The sequence below is a fragment of the Crocodylus porosus genome, unplaced genomic scaffold, assembly GCF_001723895.1.
Source record: "Crocodylus porosus isolate Cpor-Errol unplaced genomic scaffold, CroPor_comp1, whole genome shotgun sequence".
Taxonomy (NCBI): Eukaryota; Metazoa; Chordata; order Crocodylia; family Crocodylidae; genus Crocodylus; species Crocodylus porosus.
The window spans coordinates 5,425,170-5,441,970 of record NW_017728918.1 but is presented as its reverse complement, the minus strand read 5'-3'; the positions used below and the strand labels follow the sequence as shown (position 1 = coordinate 5,441,970).

Genomic DNA, 16,801 nt, shown 5'->3' with positions numbered 1-16,801 from the left:
TGAACACCTTCAAGAGAAAATTGGATGCTTATCTTGCTGGGATCCTATGACCCCAGCTGACTTCCTGCCCTTTGGGCGGGGGGCTGGACTCGATGATCTTCTGGGGTCCCTTCCAGTCCAAATGTCTATGAAATCTGTGAAACTTCACCAGATTATATAAACTCAGTCTTATTTTTTAATGCTAAAAGCATCAGAAGCATAAAGGAGAGGGGGAAGAAGGAGGGCATGGACAGGAGTGGTCGTTGGTTTGCAGCTGCTGGGGGAGCAATCACCTCCTTTTTTGCTGGTAAAAACAAGTGTATTTTGACAACTCAACATGCATGTTGGGGGCAAAGTAGGAGGTCACATGGAGCTTCTGCATGGAAAGTGCAGTGGGGGGACACAGTACTGCCGAAGGCATAGATCGGCTAGTTGAACCTATGAAGATCATGAATAAAATGATGAAATAAGACCAAGACGAGGGCCAGCGCTTGAGAAACTCCTCCCAGAATCTTCCTCTAACCTGAGTATTTCCTTTCAAGCCAGAAACGGGCATAATGTTTAAGAGAGGTAGAAGGGGAGACAGGATGCCTCTGGGGAGCAGGCCTCAGCCATTATGCTGCAACTGTTACAGCTGTATGATCTTGTAGCAAAATGAGCGAGTTAAATTAGTGTCATTTTAATCCCAAATGAATTGATTAAAGTTGCAGTGATTTTGCTACATCGATACTGGTATAGAGCATGCAGATGCAACAGTTGCATTGTAGCTCTATGGTTATTATATGATACCAATATGATTGTTACATCTATCTATACTCTTAGTAGACGATTCCTTACCTTATCTTAATCTCTAGTCCATGCTTAGTACACAGTGGCCCCACTTCCTCTCAGGTTTTATTTATGTAGCTGGGGAACCTGTATTGTTTGTTTGGATTTCCTTTTCAGGGTCTAAGTCAGCATGACTTTTGGCCACTCTTGCCTCATCTATGCACTTCCTGAGTGTTTGTGGCTGAGCTGGGAATCAAACCCAGTCTTCCTAAATCCCTTCTACCCCAACTGTCCCTCTTCTGTCTCTTGGAGTTTAGACAAGAAACGTTAACTCTGACAGTCCAGATCTTCCCTCAGCCCCATCCCCATGGGCTCTACAGTCTGTGGTTTGCCAAACTTGTATCTGAAGTTTTCAGGCTTGTGAGTGTCTCTTTTTTTGCCTGTGTTCCTCCCTGCTCTTCTTACAGTTTTCCTAAATTGGGATTAATCTAAATGATGGTATCAGACATGTGATTTAGTGAGCACTGTTCCCCACCCCCACTTCAAAAATCAGAAAACTTTGCTGAATTGGGGGGTTCTGTATCTGAACAAATTATAAAGCAGGGCCAATCTGCTCTGTTCCACATAGGTTTTTATACCACCTTTTGACCGTCAGGCAATGTGCATTGAGTGCATTCAGGTTCAATATTTAAAATAGTCTGAACTGCTAGTAGCCAAGCTCAGTCAGTTAGTTTATTAGACATAGGAGACTTAACCTTGGTTCTGTGGAAATTGGTGGCAAAACTGTGTTGAGACATGACACGTTAGTTGCTCTTGCACTTCCTCACTAACCTATAAAGAATGGCAGTCTATTGAGTGTGTCTGAATTTGGCCTGATGACCACCTTGGAACTAGGCCTTTCAGGGTTGTGTAGAAGTGCCAGATCATTTTCCTTCTTCCAACTTCTCAGCTGCTTCTCCACCCATCAAGTCTAGTTTCCTCCCGTATGGACTAAGTAAAGACCATCAAAAAGCCCAAGGCTGAAATGATTCAATCTTTGCAGGTTAGTCTAAGCTGCGTAGATTGAACCGATAAGCATGTGAACAGACATTCAGTTTTGATTGTGTTAATGAAACCACATGCCATGTGAACAGACATTCAGTTTTGATTGTGTTAATGAAACCACATGCCTGCAGTGGCTCAGGCTAGAAATTGGGAGGACTACAGCCTGCCTCCCTGCTCAGCTGGAGATGACAGCTTGGGCCAAGGCTAGACCACCCTCTCTGCAAGGGGTTTGTGGGGGAGGTGCAAAGCATCCTGGGATGCTGGAGGACTGAGGGTTAACTTGAATCTGGAGGGGAACTGGGACAGAAGTTCAATAAGCAGATTTAACCTAAATCATTAAAGTCTGATACTACATCCGTCCAGATTTATCTTAAATCGGTTTTGGCCATTTTGAAAGCGGTTTATGTGTAGTGAATTTGTGTGTTACAGATTTGAATTAGTTTCTGATCACTTATACTGGTTTATGTGTAATTTCTGTCCCCAGCCCCAGTGCAGTGTGCAACCATAAGACTAAAATTAAATGAATATGAAAGGAACTCCTGGTAGAGGTTGCTGGGCACAGATTGCTTTAAATTTCTATCTTCCCAAAAGAATTATACATAGCTTGTGTCAATGGTGCCATTCTGATGTCATGGCTTGTACCAAAAAAGTTCATGTTAAGGATTGTTGACAGTTAAACTTCTACTTCTCCGACAGCTGAGTACATGAAATGTCTACACTGGTTTAATCAACCTTTGTAGCAGTGTAGACAAAGAGCAGGCCAATGACATACAGCCTTGCACTGGAGTAATTTGCTTGAATCCAGTGTGGAATTATGTATGAAAAGAACCAGCAGTAATACCACGGGTGTGGGCTATGCTGGTTTTGTGTCATCAGTGCACATGAACCGGGGGGGGATGTGTCACAGGGCCTAGGAAAAGGTACAGGTGCCGGTTGCTGGGGCAACCACAGTTCAGTCAGCTGACCGGAAGGGGGCAGGGCCTAGCCTATATAAACAGCCTAGGCTGAGGCCAAGCAGGCGGTTCCCAGCTAACATCCAAGGGAGAAGGAGCTCTGCTGGAGTATGCAGCCTAGGGAAGCTTGATGGCCTGAACAGCTTGGGTTTGAGGACTGGGTGAAGAAAGCCCAGGTAGGGAGTGGAATGATGATTAGCCAGCTGGCTTACAGACTGTGTTTTAGCCAGGAGGCTTAGTTTTGAGTGGTAGCCAATTGGCTTATGTTGTTGCTTTTGTTGTTACACTGGAGGGCTGGGTGAGGCTAATAGGGGTTGGAGGAGGCCTCATAGGGGCTCCACAGCGGTGTGGGGACCCCGGTGCCAGAGAGGGCACAGCATTTAGGAGTGCACTGACCCCAGCCCTGAGAGGGCACAGTGCATTGGGGCCAGGTAAGGTCGAGGCCGCCTGAGCCCCACAGGGGTTGCAGACTCGAGGAGGGGATCTAGGGGCCAGGCATGGCTACGGCTACCTGAGCCCAAGCACGGAGAAAGGCCCTAGTGCGGTCGAAGCCCCAGGGAGGGCGCACAGGCAAGGAGCCCCAGGGAGGGCGCTCATTTAAGACCCAAGAGGGGAATTTGAGGGCCAGGCATGGCTATGGCCACCTGAGCTGTGATTGTGAGACAGGGCCCCAGCGTGGGCAGGATCACAAGGGAAGGCCCCAATCACGAGAGCGGGCCCCAGTGCGGGCATGGCCCCGAGAGAGGCCAGAGAGCGTCCATGGAGAACACGGGCACCTGAGAGAAAAGAAAAGCCAGGAAGCGCTCGTGAGGGCGCAGGCAAGACAGCTGCGAGAGAGGCCAGGGAGCATCTGCAGGGAGCGCGGGCAGCTGTGAGGAAAGAGAGGCCAGGGAGCGTCCGTGAGGGCGCAGGCCATTGAGAAAGAGGCCAGAGAGCCCTTGAGGGCCTAAGCCAGGGTGAGATAACCCCACAGAGCCCATGAGGGCACGGGCAATTATGTGAAGAGCCGGGGTGCCCATGAAGGCCCAGACAGAAGTTGACTAGACAACGTCCGGTACATCTGCGAGGCTTGGGGCGTGGTACCAGGTGTGGTAGGAGCCACACGCAGCCCCTAAGGCTTTAGTGCATGGATCACAGATTTGGATACAGCAGGTACCGTGTCAAAGAGGACAAAAAGGCATCCTGCCTTAAACCTACTTACATCAAAGACGTGGCGGGCGAGATGGTGAGGGTGCATTGACCCCAACTTGGCACAGTAGGGGGCGCTAGGAGAGATCACGGCCGCTCCTAGGACCCCGCGCCGTGCCAGGGTGTATAGACAAAAGGGTACTGTACTATGTTGCCACTTTGGCAAACTCTTTTAACAGGGTTCTTACACTGATATCTGTGTTACTCTAGCATAGTCGAGACTGTTTTCTTGTCCCCCTCAAGGGTCCTTAGTCTTTTCTTCAAGAAGCTGCAATGGGATATACAGTGAGAAGCACAGGATCTTATTACACTAAAGTCCCCTACTGTGAGAGCAGTGTGAAGGGGTCTCGGCAGAGAATCTCATCTGTTTTCTTCTCCACTGGGACTATGGCAATAGTTGTCCCATGTGGGCTGACAAAACTCATTCAGTGCGAGTGACGCTACACCCGCATAGGAGAATATAACCATCTTCTTTGTTAGATCTAGTGTAGTGCAAAGTCTACTCTGTCATCCCGTAAAGAGATTGGGTTGTGTTGGACTTTCTTGGTGAGTGCTAGCGTAGCTAATACTGTTATCTTGTGTCTTAAAGACTTGTTAAAGACATCTGTTACCATAAAGACATCTTGCGTCTTTAAAAGTGATACTGAATATTCCTTGTCTCGATACTATACATGTGCCAACGTGACTGTGGGACTTGACCAAAGGGGCCACCACCAGCCAAATCTGGCTCGTCTGGGGGCTGGGGCGTATCTTGTATACTAAACATATTCAGTGCGGGGAATAAGATTTAGCATATTTATGGAGCATGTGTTGAGGAGTGAGGAGCCTGCACCAGTTTGCCTGCTTTAATTATAGATGTTCTAACCACCTTCTTAATTGCTCCTTCATTAGGAAGTAGGTTGATGTTTCTGTTTTTTTTTCCCTAGGAGGTAAAAATAATCAAATTTTGTTTGCTTCTGTAAATATATATTTTTTTGCCCTTGAGGAGATAATTATTTCTATTGTTGCATGGAGATGATGGCCAACACAGGAGGAATAATTAGAGCAGATGGCTGTGAACGCTTCCCTTGTAAAAGACATCTAGGATAATAAAACACCCCGTTCCCTTTTGTCCCCTCCAAATATGTTTTTTTGCTTTCCTTCAGGTAGATTGAAGAGGGGGAGGGGGAAATGGTTTCCCTGTTGTATTAAGCTGAGGAGCTGTCAAGAGTTCACAGCCTGGAAAGTGAGCTCCATGTATTCCATCACGGAAATTAAGTGTTTTCAAATGTGGCGTGGAGTCCTGGGTCCAGAGCATGGGGAAATATGCACTGTACTCCATCACTTAAAATGTTAACCTTGTCTCTCACTAGTGACTGGGAACAGAAACACTTGCTCTCTGTACTTGCTGGTTAAATGGCAATCTGTCAGCACCAGAAGAAAAGGCTACCTTGTGCGTGTCAATCTCTGTGATATGGCTGTAGTGTTCAAAACCCTTCACTTGTTCACTGCATAACTAGCAACGGGTAATAGCTACAGTACTTAAAGATGTTCTTCACTCCTGCAGTGGATCGCAGGAAACCATATAGAGATTTTTGTTAAATATATGCAAGAAAACAATTTGGTGGGTTTTTTTTTTTAATTATTATTGCTATGCATGTATATAATGCCATCAGCGTGTTCAGCGCTTTATTGGCAAGCGGTTGAAATTCGGTCCTCATTGAAATCATTGGGCAAATTCTGCTACTGACTTCAGTAGGGTTTGGGCTTGAGAGTCCCCATTTCAAAAAACCTTGAGTTTAAATTGACAGTGAATAACAGGTTGGGTATAACAACAAGCAAAATATGTGTTATAGTTGCTGGATTGCTACCAACTCTTAGTTTAATGGTTTTGTTGCTCTTTGGCCAGAATGGTGTCATCATTATAATCTAGTTTCCTTTTATGTCGGTGCTAGCTCTCCAAAAGAGCACAGGTTGATACTTGAGATGAAGTGAGGTGTATGGCCTCGAGAGAGAGCACTTCACCAGCAGCTGAAATGCAGCCAACCCAGGGCTACCTTACATCAGCCACACTGTATCACAGTTAAAAAGCCCAACCAAATAAAAAACATGAAGATAAACCTGTTGGAAACTTGAGAAAAGTAATACAGAAGAGGAGGTTGGGTGTAGTGAGTTGAACTATAAGGGGACCAATATACCAGGGTTGCTAATGATATGTTTCAGGGGTGTCGGTTGTAGCCGTGTTGGTCTAAGGACGTCAGCAGACAAGGTTCTTTGGGTAAATCAGATATCTTTTATTAGACCAACTCAAATAGTTGGAAAAAATTCTTCTTAGCAAGCTTTTGGACACAAGCACCTTTCGTCAGGCTGAGGAAGGGTGTTTGCGCCCATAAAGCTGGCTAAGAAGAATTTTTCCAACTATTTGAGTTGGTCTAATAAAAGATATTGGATTTACTTTAATGATATACTGTATTCACCCAGTACATTTTTTTCTGTTATGCTCTAGCTTGAACTTTTTTTTACAGAGAATTGATTGATCATCAGTATAATCACAAGAGGTAAGACTTAGTATCCCTGTTTTACAGGTGGAGAAGTCAAGGCACAGACATTAAGGGCCAAATCCTATGTCTTTGATCCGGCACCTAGAAGGTAGTGAGAAGCCTGAGTGTGATCCTCTTTCACCCTCCCTAAAAAGTTATTAAGACAAAAGTGATGGATCCTCTTCTTCCTCACTGCTTTTTGTAATTAAGCCTTAAGGCTAAGATACAAAGGTAGGCATGGCAATGGCTTTCCAGTTACTCAGGTAAGGTGGAATGAGATCACACAAAAAATTACTTCTTGTCAGAGCTGGGAGCAGAACAAGTGACTCTTGATTTTAATCTAGACAAAACTCCCTGCGCTTCAGTGCTCCTCCGTATCATAAGGGGCATTGTACAGGACCAAAGTATTCTTGAGCTCATGTCTATCTTGGGCTGGGTCTTATACTCCCAATGTAGTACAGGGCAGGGCATTCATTCACCGCTGCCTTAGTGAAACAGGGTCACCTGTGATGCTGGGTTTACGACTGCCTGCGTTCCTCAAGTTCATTATCTCAGCTGTATGTAAAATATATGTATATGTGTCTGTGTGCGTGTGTGCACACATGCTCACTCGCTCACTTAATTTGAGCTTTCAGCCATTCTCCCTTACCTCTCCCAGTCATTCAGTGAACTGAGCACCCTGGAGCTACGCCGAGTTGGGGATGGCAGGCTTACAAACACATTTTTGTTTGGAAGTTTAGCCTTACTGAATGAATGGGAATTTTAGTCTCTCTCAGGCCCACTTCTAGTCATTAGTTTAGTGCTTGTTTGAGACCCCTAGGCTTGGTCTGAATTGAATATCTACTTCAGATGGCATAGCTGTGATCACACAGAGCCTCTGACCTTTCTGTGCACTGATCCAAGGGCTCTTCTTCCTTTATTTCCTTACAAGCCTCACTTGCAACGACTTGATGAGAGTTACAGCTTGGCAGATAGTGTTGGCACACCTGCAATGCAAAGACAGAGAGGGAAGGTAAGTATCCACATGTAAAGACTCGGCATAGAAGCATGGAAACAATCCCAAGAAGAACGCCATGCCTCCCTCTCTGCCTGTGCTTGGCTCTGACTCAAAGTTCACTGCAAGCTCCTGGTCTGGATCCAAGGCTGGGCATGCTTAAATCCTGTTTGATGACAAAATCTGGGGCTCACATCACCTCTGTTTATAGTCAAGGTGGATCAAAGCTACCACGGGGGAGACATTCTGTAGTGGTTGCAACACGCTGAGTTGTAATTTGAGTATGAAGTACGAAGCGAGTAGGAATCTGCGTATGAATTTGACTTACTGCAACTCACAGAGCTAGCCAGTAACACCTACAGCCCGGTTACTGAGATGCGCGCTGTGCAGGTTTCCATTTCTCTGCATCTTGCCTTTCAAGGTCCGTGCCACCGCAGTCCCCAAAAGTCCCCCCAATAAAAATAGATGAAAGCCAAAAAGAGAAAGTTTAAGTGACAGTCAGCTCCACGTGCTTGGCTCCCACTGGCTCTGGGGGCTCCTTTTGGTTCATCAGACAAACATGCACTGGAGGGCAGACAGCCACGACCTTGGCTGCTGCAGCTGCTGCAGCTGCTGCTGCTCCTCAGTGTTACGTTACTAGGTATGGTTTAAATAACAGCGTCGGGCGAGCGCTCAGTGCCAGCCAGAGCAACAAGAAGAGCCTGTCTGCTGTGAACAACTGCTTGTGCCTCTTCTCGCTCCTTGGTCCTCAGACTGGCAGTGGGAAGGAAAGAGCAAATGTTCCCAAATCTTTCAGCATATACGGTCCTCCGGTGATTGAGCACTTAACTGCTAGTATTGGGTTTTTCCTCTGTGACCAAGGGAAGGAGAAAAAACCTGGAAAGGCTACCCAGTGAGGAAGTGTGTTACCTGGACCCATCTCACATGAGATGCAAAGGACTATGCAGCTATTAATCATATGTTATAACTACTTGGCCACTTTGCTATGAGCTCTCAATGTGATTTACCGCCTGTGCTCATGTAGCCATACCCCCCTGGTCAGGATTAGCATCATACAGGACACACCAGTAATAAAGGTGCCTCATCCTTATATCTGTTTATATGCTAGTAGTGTCCAGTGCTGCCATTGCGCTGAGTGCTGCCCTGCTCGGCAGTGTGAGGCCAGGCCTATTCATAGGTGCAGAGCTGGCCTTAGGGGAAAATATGCATGTAGCACCCCCCTGATGACGGTGTCCCGGGCAGATGCCCGCATCACCCACCCATAAGGCCAGCTCTGAGTAGGTGTTTTACTATCTAATTAGGTAATGAGAAAGGGGATGGCGTGGAACAGAAGTGCAGAGGCTTGCTCCACATACCCCAGCAGACAGTAGTAGGGGTAGAAATAAAATCCAGGACTCCTGACTTGCTGTCCTGTTCCCAGTCCACCAGACCACACTGCGTTCTTTTGAGGCCCTTCCCAGCTCAAGAAAAAGGGGGAAAAAGAGATAAATCAAAGAGTAAGCGTTCCTTTGGCGGGGGGAGGAGATGGTCTTGTGTTTGAGGGACTGCATTTCTTTGGGGTCTTAGCAAATCTTTTAACCTCCCTGTGGTGCAGTTCCCCATGGAGTAATAAAATAAGGAAGTTTGTCTTTTTTGTATGCACAATCTCGACATACAAAAAAGACAAACCTCCTAATTTTATTACTCCATGATTGTAAGGTCCTTGGGGCGGGTCCTGTCTCATGGTGGGTACATGTGGCCTCTTGCACACTGGGGCCCCAAGGTGCTAGATTGATACAAATAAATGGAAGGAGCAGCTCTTTGCGCACATATTTCATTTTCGAGTTAGTTTCTCAAGACAGATGCAGCTTCCTGGACTACAGCAAGCATCCATACTTGCCTTGGGAGCATCAGTACATCTAGTGTTGCTGATAGCTCCCCTTTAACCAGTGGGAAGGTGTACGTGTATGAAAACACAGGGACTATTGCCACATAGTCTATAGTTAAATAAATGAACCCAAATAGAAAGAGGTAGGATGAAATTCTGGGAACCAGGAGCAGCTTTCGTTCGCAAGAAGCCAAAAAGCAGAAAGGGACTCAGTTTTTATTTAACGTTATGGTGTTTATTTCTTCAACAGGTCTTGTAGTTCACAACAAGATTTAAACAGTAAGAGCAAGACCAACTTAATATATTCCTTGTGCCCAGGCCCATTACAACCTAAGGAATCAGATGCTTTGCTTTTTGAAGTCAAATGGAAGATGCCTTCCCGACTTCAATGCGCGTTAGATCAAGCCCATTGAAAGCACAGATTTGGACAGGGCAAACCATTTCATGGCAATTCCTTACAACCGGCATCACACCGATGGACTGAGGCTCTGTCAGACAGGGAGCTATCAGCTGTAAGATGGTGGGAGATGTTTACTGAGCAGTTGACTGATTAACTGCGTAGTAGATGTTGCAGCATCTACATGCATGCCCCTATCAGGGTGCACAAAACCATTAAACTCTGCAGCACGGAAGTACTTGTCAATACAAGTCTTATCCTGCTGCAGAGTTTGTTCACGCACAAGAAGCAGCGCACGTGTAGATGCTGACCTGGCTGGCTGGGGCACGAGGGCTTGCTGGCTAGCCCAACACTGAAGCACCCTCCTGCCCAAGGCAGCCCCTCTGCATCAGGCTGAGCATATTCAGAGCAGCCCCAGGTTAGCAGGCTGGTCCCTGGGCCACCCCTGTCAGCTGGGGCTGCTTTGACCTGGCTCAATGTGCTGTGCTCTGGGCACACGTGTAAACCACACACCAGGAGCAAGAAACTGCGGAGTGACGAGCTCCACACTTTATTGCTGCTCGCTAATGGTACATGTAGGCATGCCCACTGAGGCACAGGGTAGTTTGCCCAGCAAGTTATCAAACGAGCATATGCTGAGGCAATATACTGCAAAATGGTGGAGAAGAAATGAAGCGGTTTTATTTCTTGATTTTTCTCGAACATGTTTTGCTTGTTTTTCATTGGAAACCAGTTCCCTTAGCTGTGCAGATTCTGCATATGATGAAACAATATTTATTTACATTACCAAGGGTCCTTTATAAATCTTGATTTTCCAAGACCTCCTCCTTATAATCTGTTTTCTCCACCATTACTCTGTTACTAAGAGAAGCCTGTTTTTAAAGTGATGAATATTTAATATTCAGGGTGTCAAGTCTGGCCAGATCTGAGTCCTTCTTGAAGGCCCATTTCTTCCACAGTGAAAGAAATTGGCTGGGTTGATTTAGTTGGGGCTGGTCCTGCTTTGAGCAGGGGGGGTTGGACTAGATGACCTCCTACGGTCCCTTTCCATCCCTAATTTTCTAGGATTCTATGAATTCTAGGATTCTAGGATTTTATGAATTGATTTATATATACTCTGTATATTGGTGTCTCTTTCTTTCTAAACTTTGTCTGTGTGTCCAGCTAAATTTACAGTCTAATTCCTTAAAGCAAGCCTTCCCATTCCCAAATATCTGGAAAGCACCCAACACACTGCTGTACTCCTGGAAACAAATAATACTGTTTAGACTAAGGTATTCAGGGGTTCGCTCATCCCTAAAAAAAAGAAAAAAAAAAGGTTTAGTTCAAAAAGGCATCCCAAGAAGCAGAGAGAGATGAGTGTAATGGATTCATTCTAATATTGGAAATAGTTTAAATTAAATGATAGACATGTAAGTCTGGAAAGGATCTTAAGAGGTTACCTCTTGCATTCCCCTGCTCTGAGATTCATTATGAGTACCTAGACCATCCCTTAGAGATATTTGTTTAACATGCTTTTACCTCCTTAGGTAGCCTGTTCCAGTGCTTACTTATCCTTCTAGTTAGGAAGGGTAACATTGTAATCAGAATGATCATAATAATATAATTATAATAATATTGTAATAATAAGGATAATATTGTTCTAATATTGCAAATCATGTGTTCTGCAAATTGAGCTAATTAATGCTTGTTCTACCTGAGGGAAATGGTGAATAATTGATCTCTGGGCTTTTCATAACCACCCTTTTACCTATTGACAAACTTCTATCATGTTCAATTTATTTCTCCCTGAACATATGTTTTCCAGCACCCCTTGCTCTCATTGGGTGTTGCAGGAACTGTCTATACGACATACTGCTTTTTTTTGTTAGCTGACCGATGGCAAGTGAATTGAAAAAAAGACTATCTCCACCGTACACATTACATCTGAATCACTCAAACCAGAAGTCAGGCAAAATCCTGGCTGGATAAGATGTGCTTAGCAGTGTGCCCTCTTTCAAACTTTTTCTTTTGTTTAAGTAACAACATTAACAAGGGCATGTCCCTGACCCAGAGAATGTCCTGCCTTTAATTTACCGATATGGAAAACAGGAAAGTATTTTCAGACGCATCCCCTGATTTATCACATGTATTGTGATGGCAGATGAAAAGAGCTTTTCAAGTAGCTGGGTGCAAAACTCCAGAGGCTCATCCCAGCAAGTGTGCACATGCAGTTTGTGGGGCCTCAAACCGCATGTAAAACATGTGCGGTTGTTCGTCATGCTGCAGATTTACAGCGTGGCACTAAAAATTGACACCGGGAGATCCTGGCGTAAAAAAAAAAAATTACTGCAAAAAGTGGTGAGGTGCACAGGGCAGCAGCATGCGCCGCCAGAAACAGAGCCTATCTGGCCAGAGCCCTGCCGGCTGCCAGCCAGGCTCGGATCAGCCAGGCTGATCGTTGCCGCTGCTGCCCCACCAGGCCTTCAGGATCCCAAGTAAGGCTGCTGGAATCAGCACAGGTCCTGGCCTCGCCTCCCCTACTCTATCTGGGACAATTTGCCCTGTGCCAACCCCACATGCAGGGGCATGCGCAGTGGCAGAAAGTGGCACAAATTTGTGCCACTGCTATTTTTGCCATGGCAAACTGCACACCCCTGCATATGGGGACATGCCCCATGGGGCTTTCTTGATTAAAATCATGTCTTTGCCTCAGTCTGTACAAGATGCCTATGGCTGAACCAAGATTGTAACCGAGGTCTCCTGGGTTTTGGTTTAATGTCCTTTCTACTACAGAGAGCTTCCTACCATAGAGGTGAATCCCATGTGTCAATCCTTGCCTTGATCTGAGGGTAGGTGTGGTGAATGCTTTACAAATACTGGCCTATCCTTGTTAGAGTATGAACCTGGCTCTCTAAACCTGCTGCCAAGAGCTTCTTTCACTGTAGGTCTAGGCCTAGCTTTTGTGGTAGGCCTCGGTCTACCTGTGAAGTAGACCGTTGAGTAGGGTCTAGTAAGTGGAAGGAGGGCGTGGGAGAAGGAGACTGCAAAAAACTACGGCTCAGTGTACATTATATACACTTGTGCAGCAGCAAATGGAGGTCGCTTTTGTGGTTTCTCATTTATGTAATGCATGTCTTGACATGCTCAGTAGTTGCCATCTAGTTGCTTGTAGGAGCAATGGCACAGGTGGGTTTCGAGGTGTGATGTGTTAAGGAGAAAAGGGTTGTCGTTTTAAGGAGTAGTTGAAGGGGCCTTTCCATACATGTTTCATGGAACAAATTCCACCTACTCTGCTTGGGACTGCAGCCTAGGAGGAGGTAGGAAAACCCTTGTGAGCACCAGCCTCTTTCATCAAGGGGTTTGCAAATGAAGTACTTCGTTTTGCTTCTCTCTGGAAGTCTTTCCTTTGCGATAACCACCGCCTGATGAAAACCATGAAGCCGTCGACATTAAATCTCCCCCCAAACTGGCTGAGGGCTGTTTTCTGTGCCTGTGTGTCTGCCTCTCGATGTTTGTGAATGTGCGCTCATCTTCATGGATTCAGCCGAGCCTTCATTGCAATGCATAAGATTAAAGTCCGGAATTAAGGAAGGGAAGTGGAGGGCTAGGCTGATAACAAGCAGGTGCCGGTTCACACACTCTGAGTAGATGATCCAGGCTATTTGTCTGCCGTTTTTGAAGTTAATCAGCATTATGCCTCTTCCCATGCTTCATTTGGAACTAATGTGTGAGTTGCTGAGGAGAAGGCAATAATAATATCAAATAAGCAGGGAGAGGAGGAAAGGTACTTGAAAAGAGGAATGTCACTATAAATAGGGACAATTGGCTGCAGTGCCTTTGAAAAATAATGCCAACTCTAAATGCCACCCTTCAAGCTGAATGTTTCGGGTGTACTTGCGACCGCTGGGTTCAGCACCAATTCTGATTTTGGAGAGGAAAAAAAGCACCGAGAAATTTAGACTTTCCCCTATTTTCTCCTATTTTGCTCTTATGTGGAAGGGGAAATGGGCTGGGCTAGCTGCTGAATGAGTATCTGGTACCCCTAGTGCAATAAACTTGCCAGAATAAATGAACTTCACTACAGATATTTCTTGTAAAACTTTGCTCCATTCTCCCCTAACTACCGGTTTGGTTGCTTTCGGGGGTGACGTGGCCCAAGCTAAACTCTGTTTCAAAGCGGCCTATTTTCAAGTTACTCCCATTTGGATTTGGGTGTGCACAACTGAAAAGGCAGTTTTAAGCGCAATTCTTCCCTCTTTTCAGAGACACGCTCGCCTCCGATTTTGCGGCCCGTGGTCTAAGAGCTCCAGCTGGCTTGAGGGGCACCCACCACAAGATGGCGATAACGTCACGGTAGAGAGAGGCCAGACGTTGCTATTGGATACCATCACTGGCATCCTTAACTTGCTGCATGTCAAAGGTCTGAGGAGTATTTTTTTGTCCCTTTCTTCCAGCTGTAGAGTTTCATTGTCATGATCTCCCTCCCCCTTCCCAGCCCCCGCACCCCTACTTCCTAGCTCCCAAGATGGAGCAAGGCACCTGGTCAGACCGGAGGTGGAAGAGACAATGTGTCGGTGTTTGGTCGACATAGCGAGGGGGCGGGTATGCTTAATTGTTTTGCATGCAGAAGGCATCCTTTTCTTGTTTGAAGCATCATGACAACGTGAGGCTGAAGGTTTTATTTGTTCGTTAACTGCTGAGCGCTCAGCTCCCCCCGCACGAGGATTGGTGATGACAGCGATGCTGGTAACTATAAGCAGCTATGTTTTCCATGTCGTCTTTGGCGCGAGTGCATTGCCAAAGCTTTGATGAAATGAAGGCTGCAGAACGATAAGGCACCGTTCGAGAATGTCACAAATAATGCAGGATCCTTGGCAGTGGGTAAATAACAGAGCACAATTATGTGGGAGAGCGTAAGGTCGCTGCGGTACTTCCACAGCCTCCGTGAAGTCCAGACTTGGTGTCAACAGAGGTAGCTGTTAAAAGTAAACCTGCCATTCAGCCACTAGATATATCCCACTCTGGAAATTAGGTCCTGATCGTACACACTAGGTATAGCTACACATCGTCGTGCAGTGACGTTAGTGCTGCACTATGTTATAGATTCATACATGCTTAGGTTGGAAGGGACCTCAACAGATCATTGAGTCCAACCCCTGGCCGGGGCAGGAAAGAGCACTGGGGCCATAGGATCACAGCTAGATGCCTAGCCAGCCTGCTCTTTAAGACTCCCAAGGTAGGGGACAGCACCACCACCCTTGAAAGCCCATTCCAAATTTTGGCTACCCTTACCATGGAGAGGCTCGGATCTGAACCCAGGACCTCAGCACCCATGCAGAGAGGCCCTGCATGGTGTACCGCAGGACCCAGCTAAACCAACCACCAGGAGCCTCTGTATTGGCTGGGAATTGAGCCCAAGTCTCATGCAGGGGAGGCAGGAATTGTACCATTGAACCACCAATGCTTGACGCTTTTGGACTTGTTTGGGGGAAGTACTAAAACACGGCACAGTAGACACCCATGCTGCGGCATAAGGGAAGCGCACGGTTATATTCACCGGCTATGTCGCTGTACGGTGCGCTATAGCCAGGCAGTGTGACACTACGGCAACATAGCTGGCAATCATGTGTAGACCCACATGATCGCTACATCGCCATAGTATGCCGTATGGTGACATGTAGACGCTCCCACTGTGTATATACTTAATTCTGAGCATGTGAATTGCCCTAGAGATTTCAGTGGGATTGCTTATATGCTTAACATTAAGCATATGTGTCAGTTTTTCCAGGCTTCAAAATTGTAAATGTTGATACCTTCATACTCCATTAAAGAGTTGCTCCAAAAAAGATATAAACGCTAAACTGTCATTGCTACTTCACGTGAAGGATTATGGACATGAATAAAGAGGAGGGCTTTACATGTTTATTTTAATAAAGTTTAGAATAATCACATTAGGAAAAAAATCTGAGCTTTTAACTACTGAAGGGTGCATGGCTCCCTCTCCCTTCAGTTTTACTATTTTATAGGATTGGAGGCCTTCAGAAATAGCTGGGTGGAGTTCTGTTAGGTTTATCTCTACCTCTGGAAAGAAAATGCTTTTAAAAATAAGCCAGAATTTTTTTCAAACATGAAACCTTTTAACCTCATTTCTCTTCCCTCCATTCAGACACTCCTAAATCTCTGACATTTAGTCTTGAAATGGAATGAAATTATTCAATCCAAATAAAATTATTATGATGAAATGCATATGTGTAGCACATGCTGAAGGTGAGTGTGGACTAAAACCCGGTATCCAAGTCCTGGAAATTTTGGAAATACTTGTCAAAACTTTGGAGCTCAACCCAAATCTATGGGCCAGATCAGGAGTAGAATACCAAGTAAGGATGCTTTTGAACTTTGGGCAAGTTCAGATGCAAATCTGAACTATGGGTTTGATCAAAAACCCAGTAAGTCACTGGGAACCTTTCGGTTGGTTTCAGCTGAGTTTGGAAGAGGCTCTTGATAGCTTGAGCTTATCTTATATTTATGTCAACACTTTCCTTCATCATGCTCCTTTTCATGTGCAGAATAGTTCCATGTTATAAAATGGATGCTCTTGTCAAAACATGATTATTTTAGAGATAGTTACTCTCAAAATTACATCGTATACCACGGTTGGTTATATGTGTCCTGGAGACCCATGTTTTTGTTTTATGCTTTTTCTACCCATCTCCAGTTACCTGCATCCTAGTAAACACGTACACTAGGTTGGTATTGGCCATTTTGATGTAGTTTGAATTAGAAAAAGCCAAAGTCTCGTGTGGTCTAAGCTGCTACAAGATACTAGGAGTTACTGACTCTGTGTCTGGGTATGTCAGTTAATTGCCAGTTTCCCCAGTTGCAAGATGGGAATAATAACTCTTATCTGCCCCAAGTAAGAATCACCATGTTTTCAGCACAGAAAAGCATCTGCAAGGGGACTTAATTATGTGCTTACATATAAGCATGTGCTCAAGTGCTTTTCTTAATGAGGCCCTGATGGAGAATGACTTAAGGCCTTGTTACACCTTACACTGCTAGCCACACAAAGGTTGATCAGTGTTAGTGCTAGCTTGAATCTGGTGCTAGCTT

General features: G+C 45.5%; 1 protein-coding gene across 12 annotated transcripts in view; it reads left to right on the top strand.

The window, feature by feature from the left end:
- The window catches only part of PKHD1 (polycystic kidney and hepatic disease 1 (autosomal recessive)), a 383,573-nt gene that overhangs the window by 111,661 nt on the left and 255,111 nt on the right, over positions 1–16,801 (top strand). For all 12 annotated transcript variants that reach the window (XR_002101523.1, XM_019537166.1, XM_019537170.1 and 9 more), the window contains one exon: positions 13,955–14,111. Coding sequence is in view for 11 of the 12 variants with exons in the window: in XM_019537166.1 (XP_019392711.1) it covers positions 13,955–14,111 (157 nt within the window). In the remaining variant the exon portion in view is untranslated. The remainder of the gene's footprint in view (positions 1–13,954; positions 14,112–16,801) is intronic.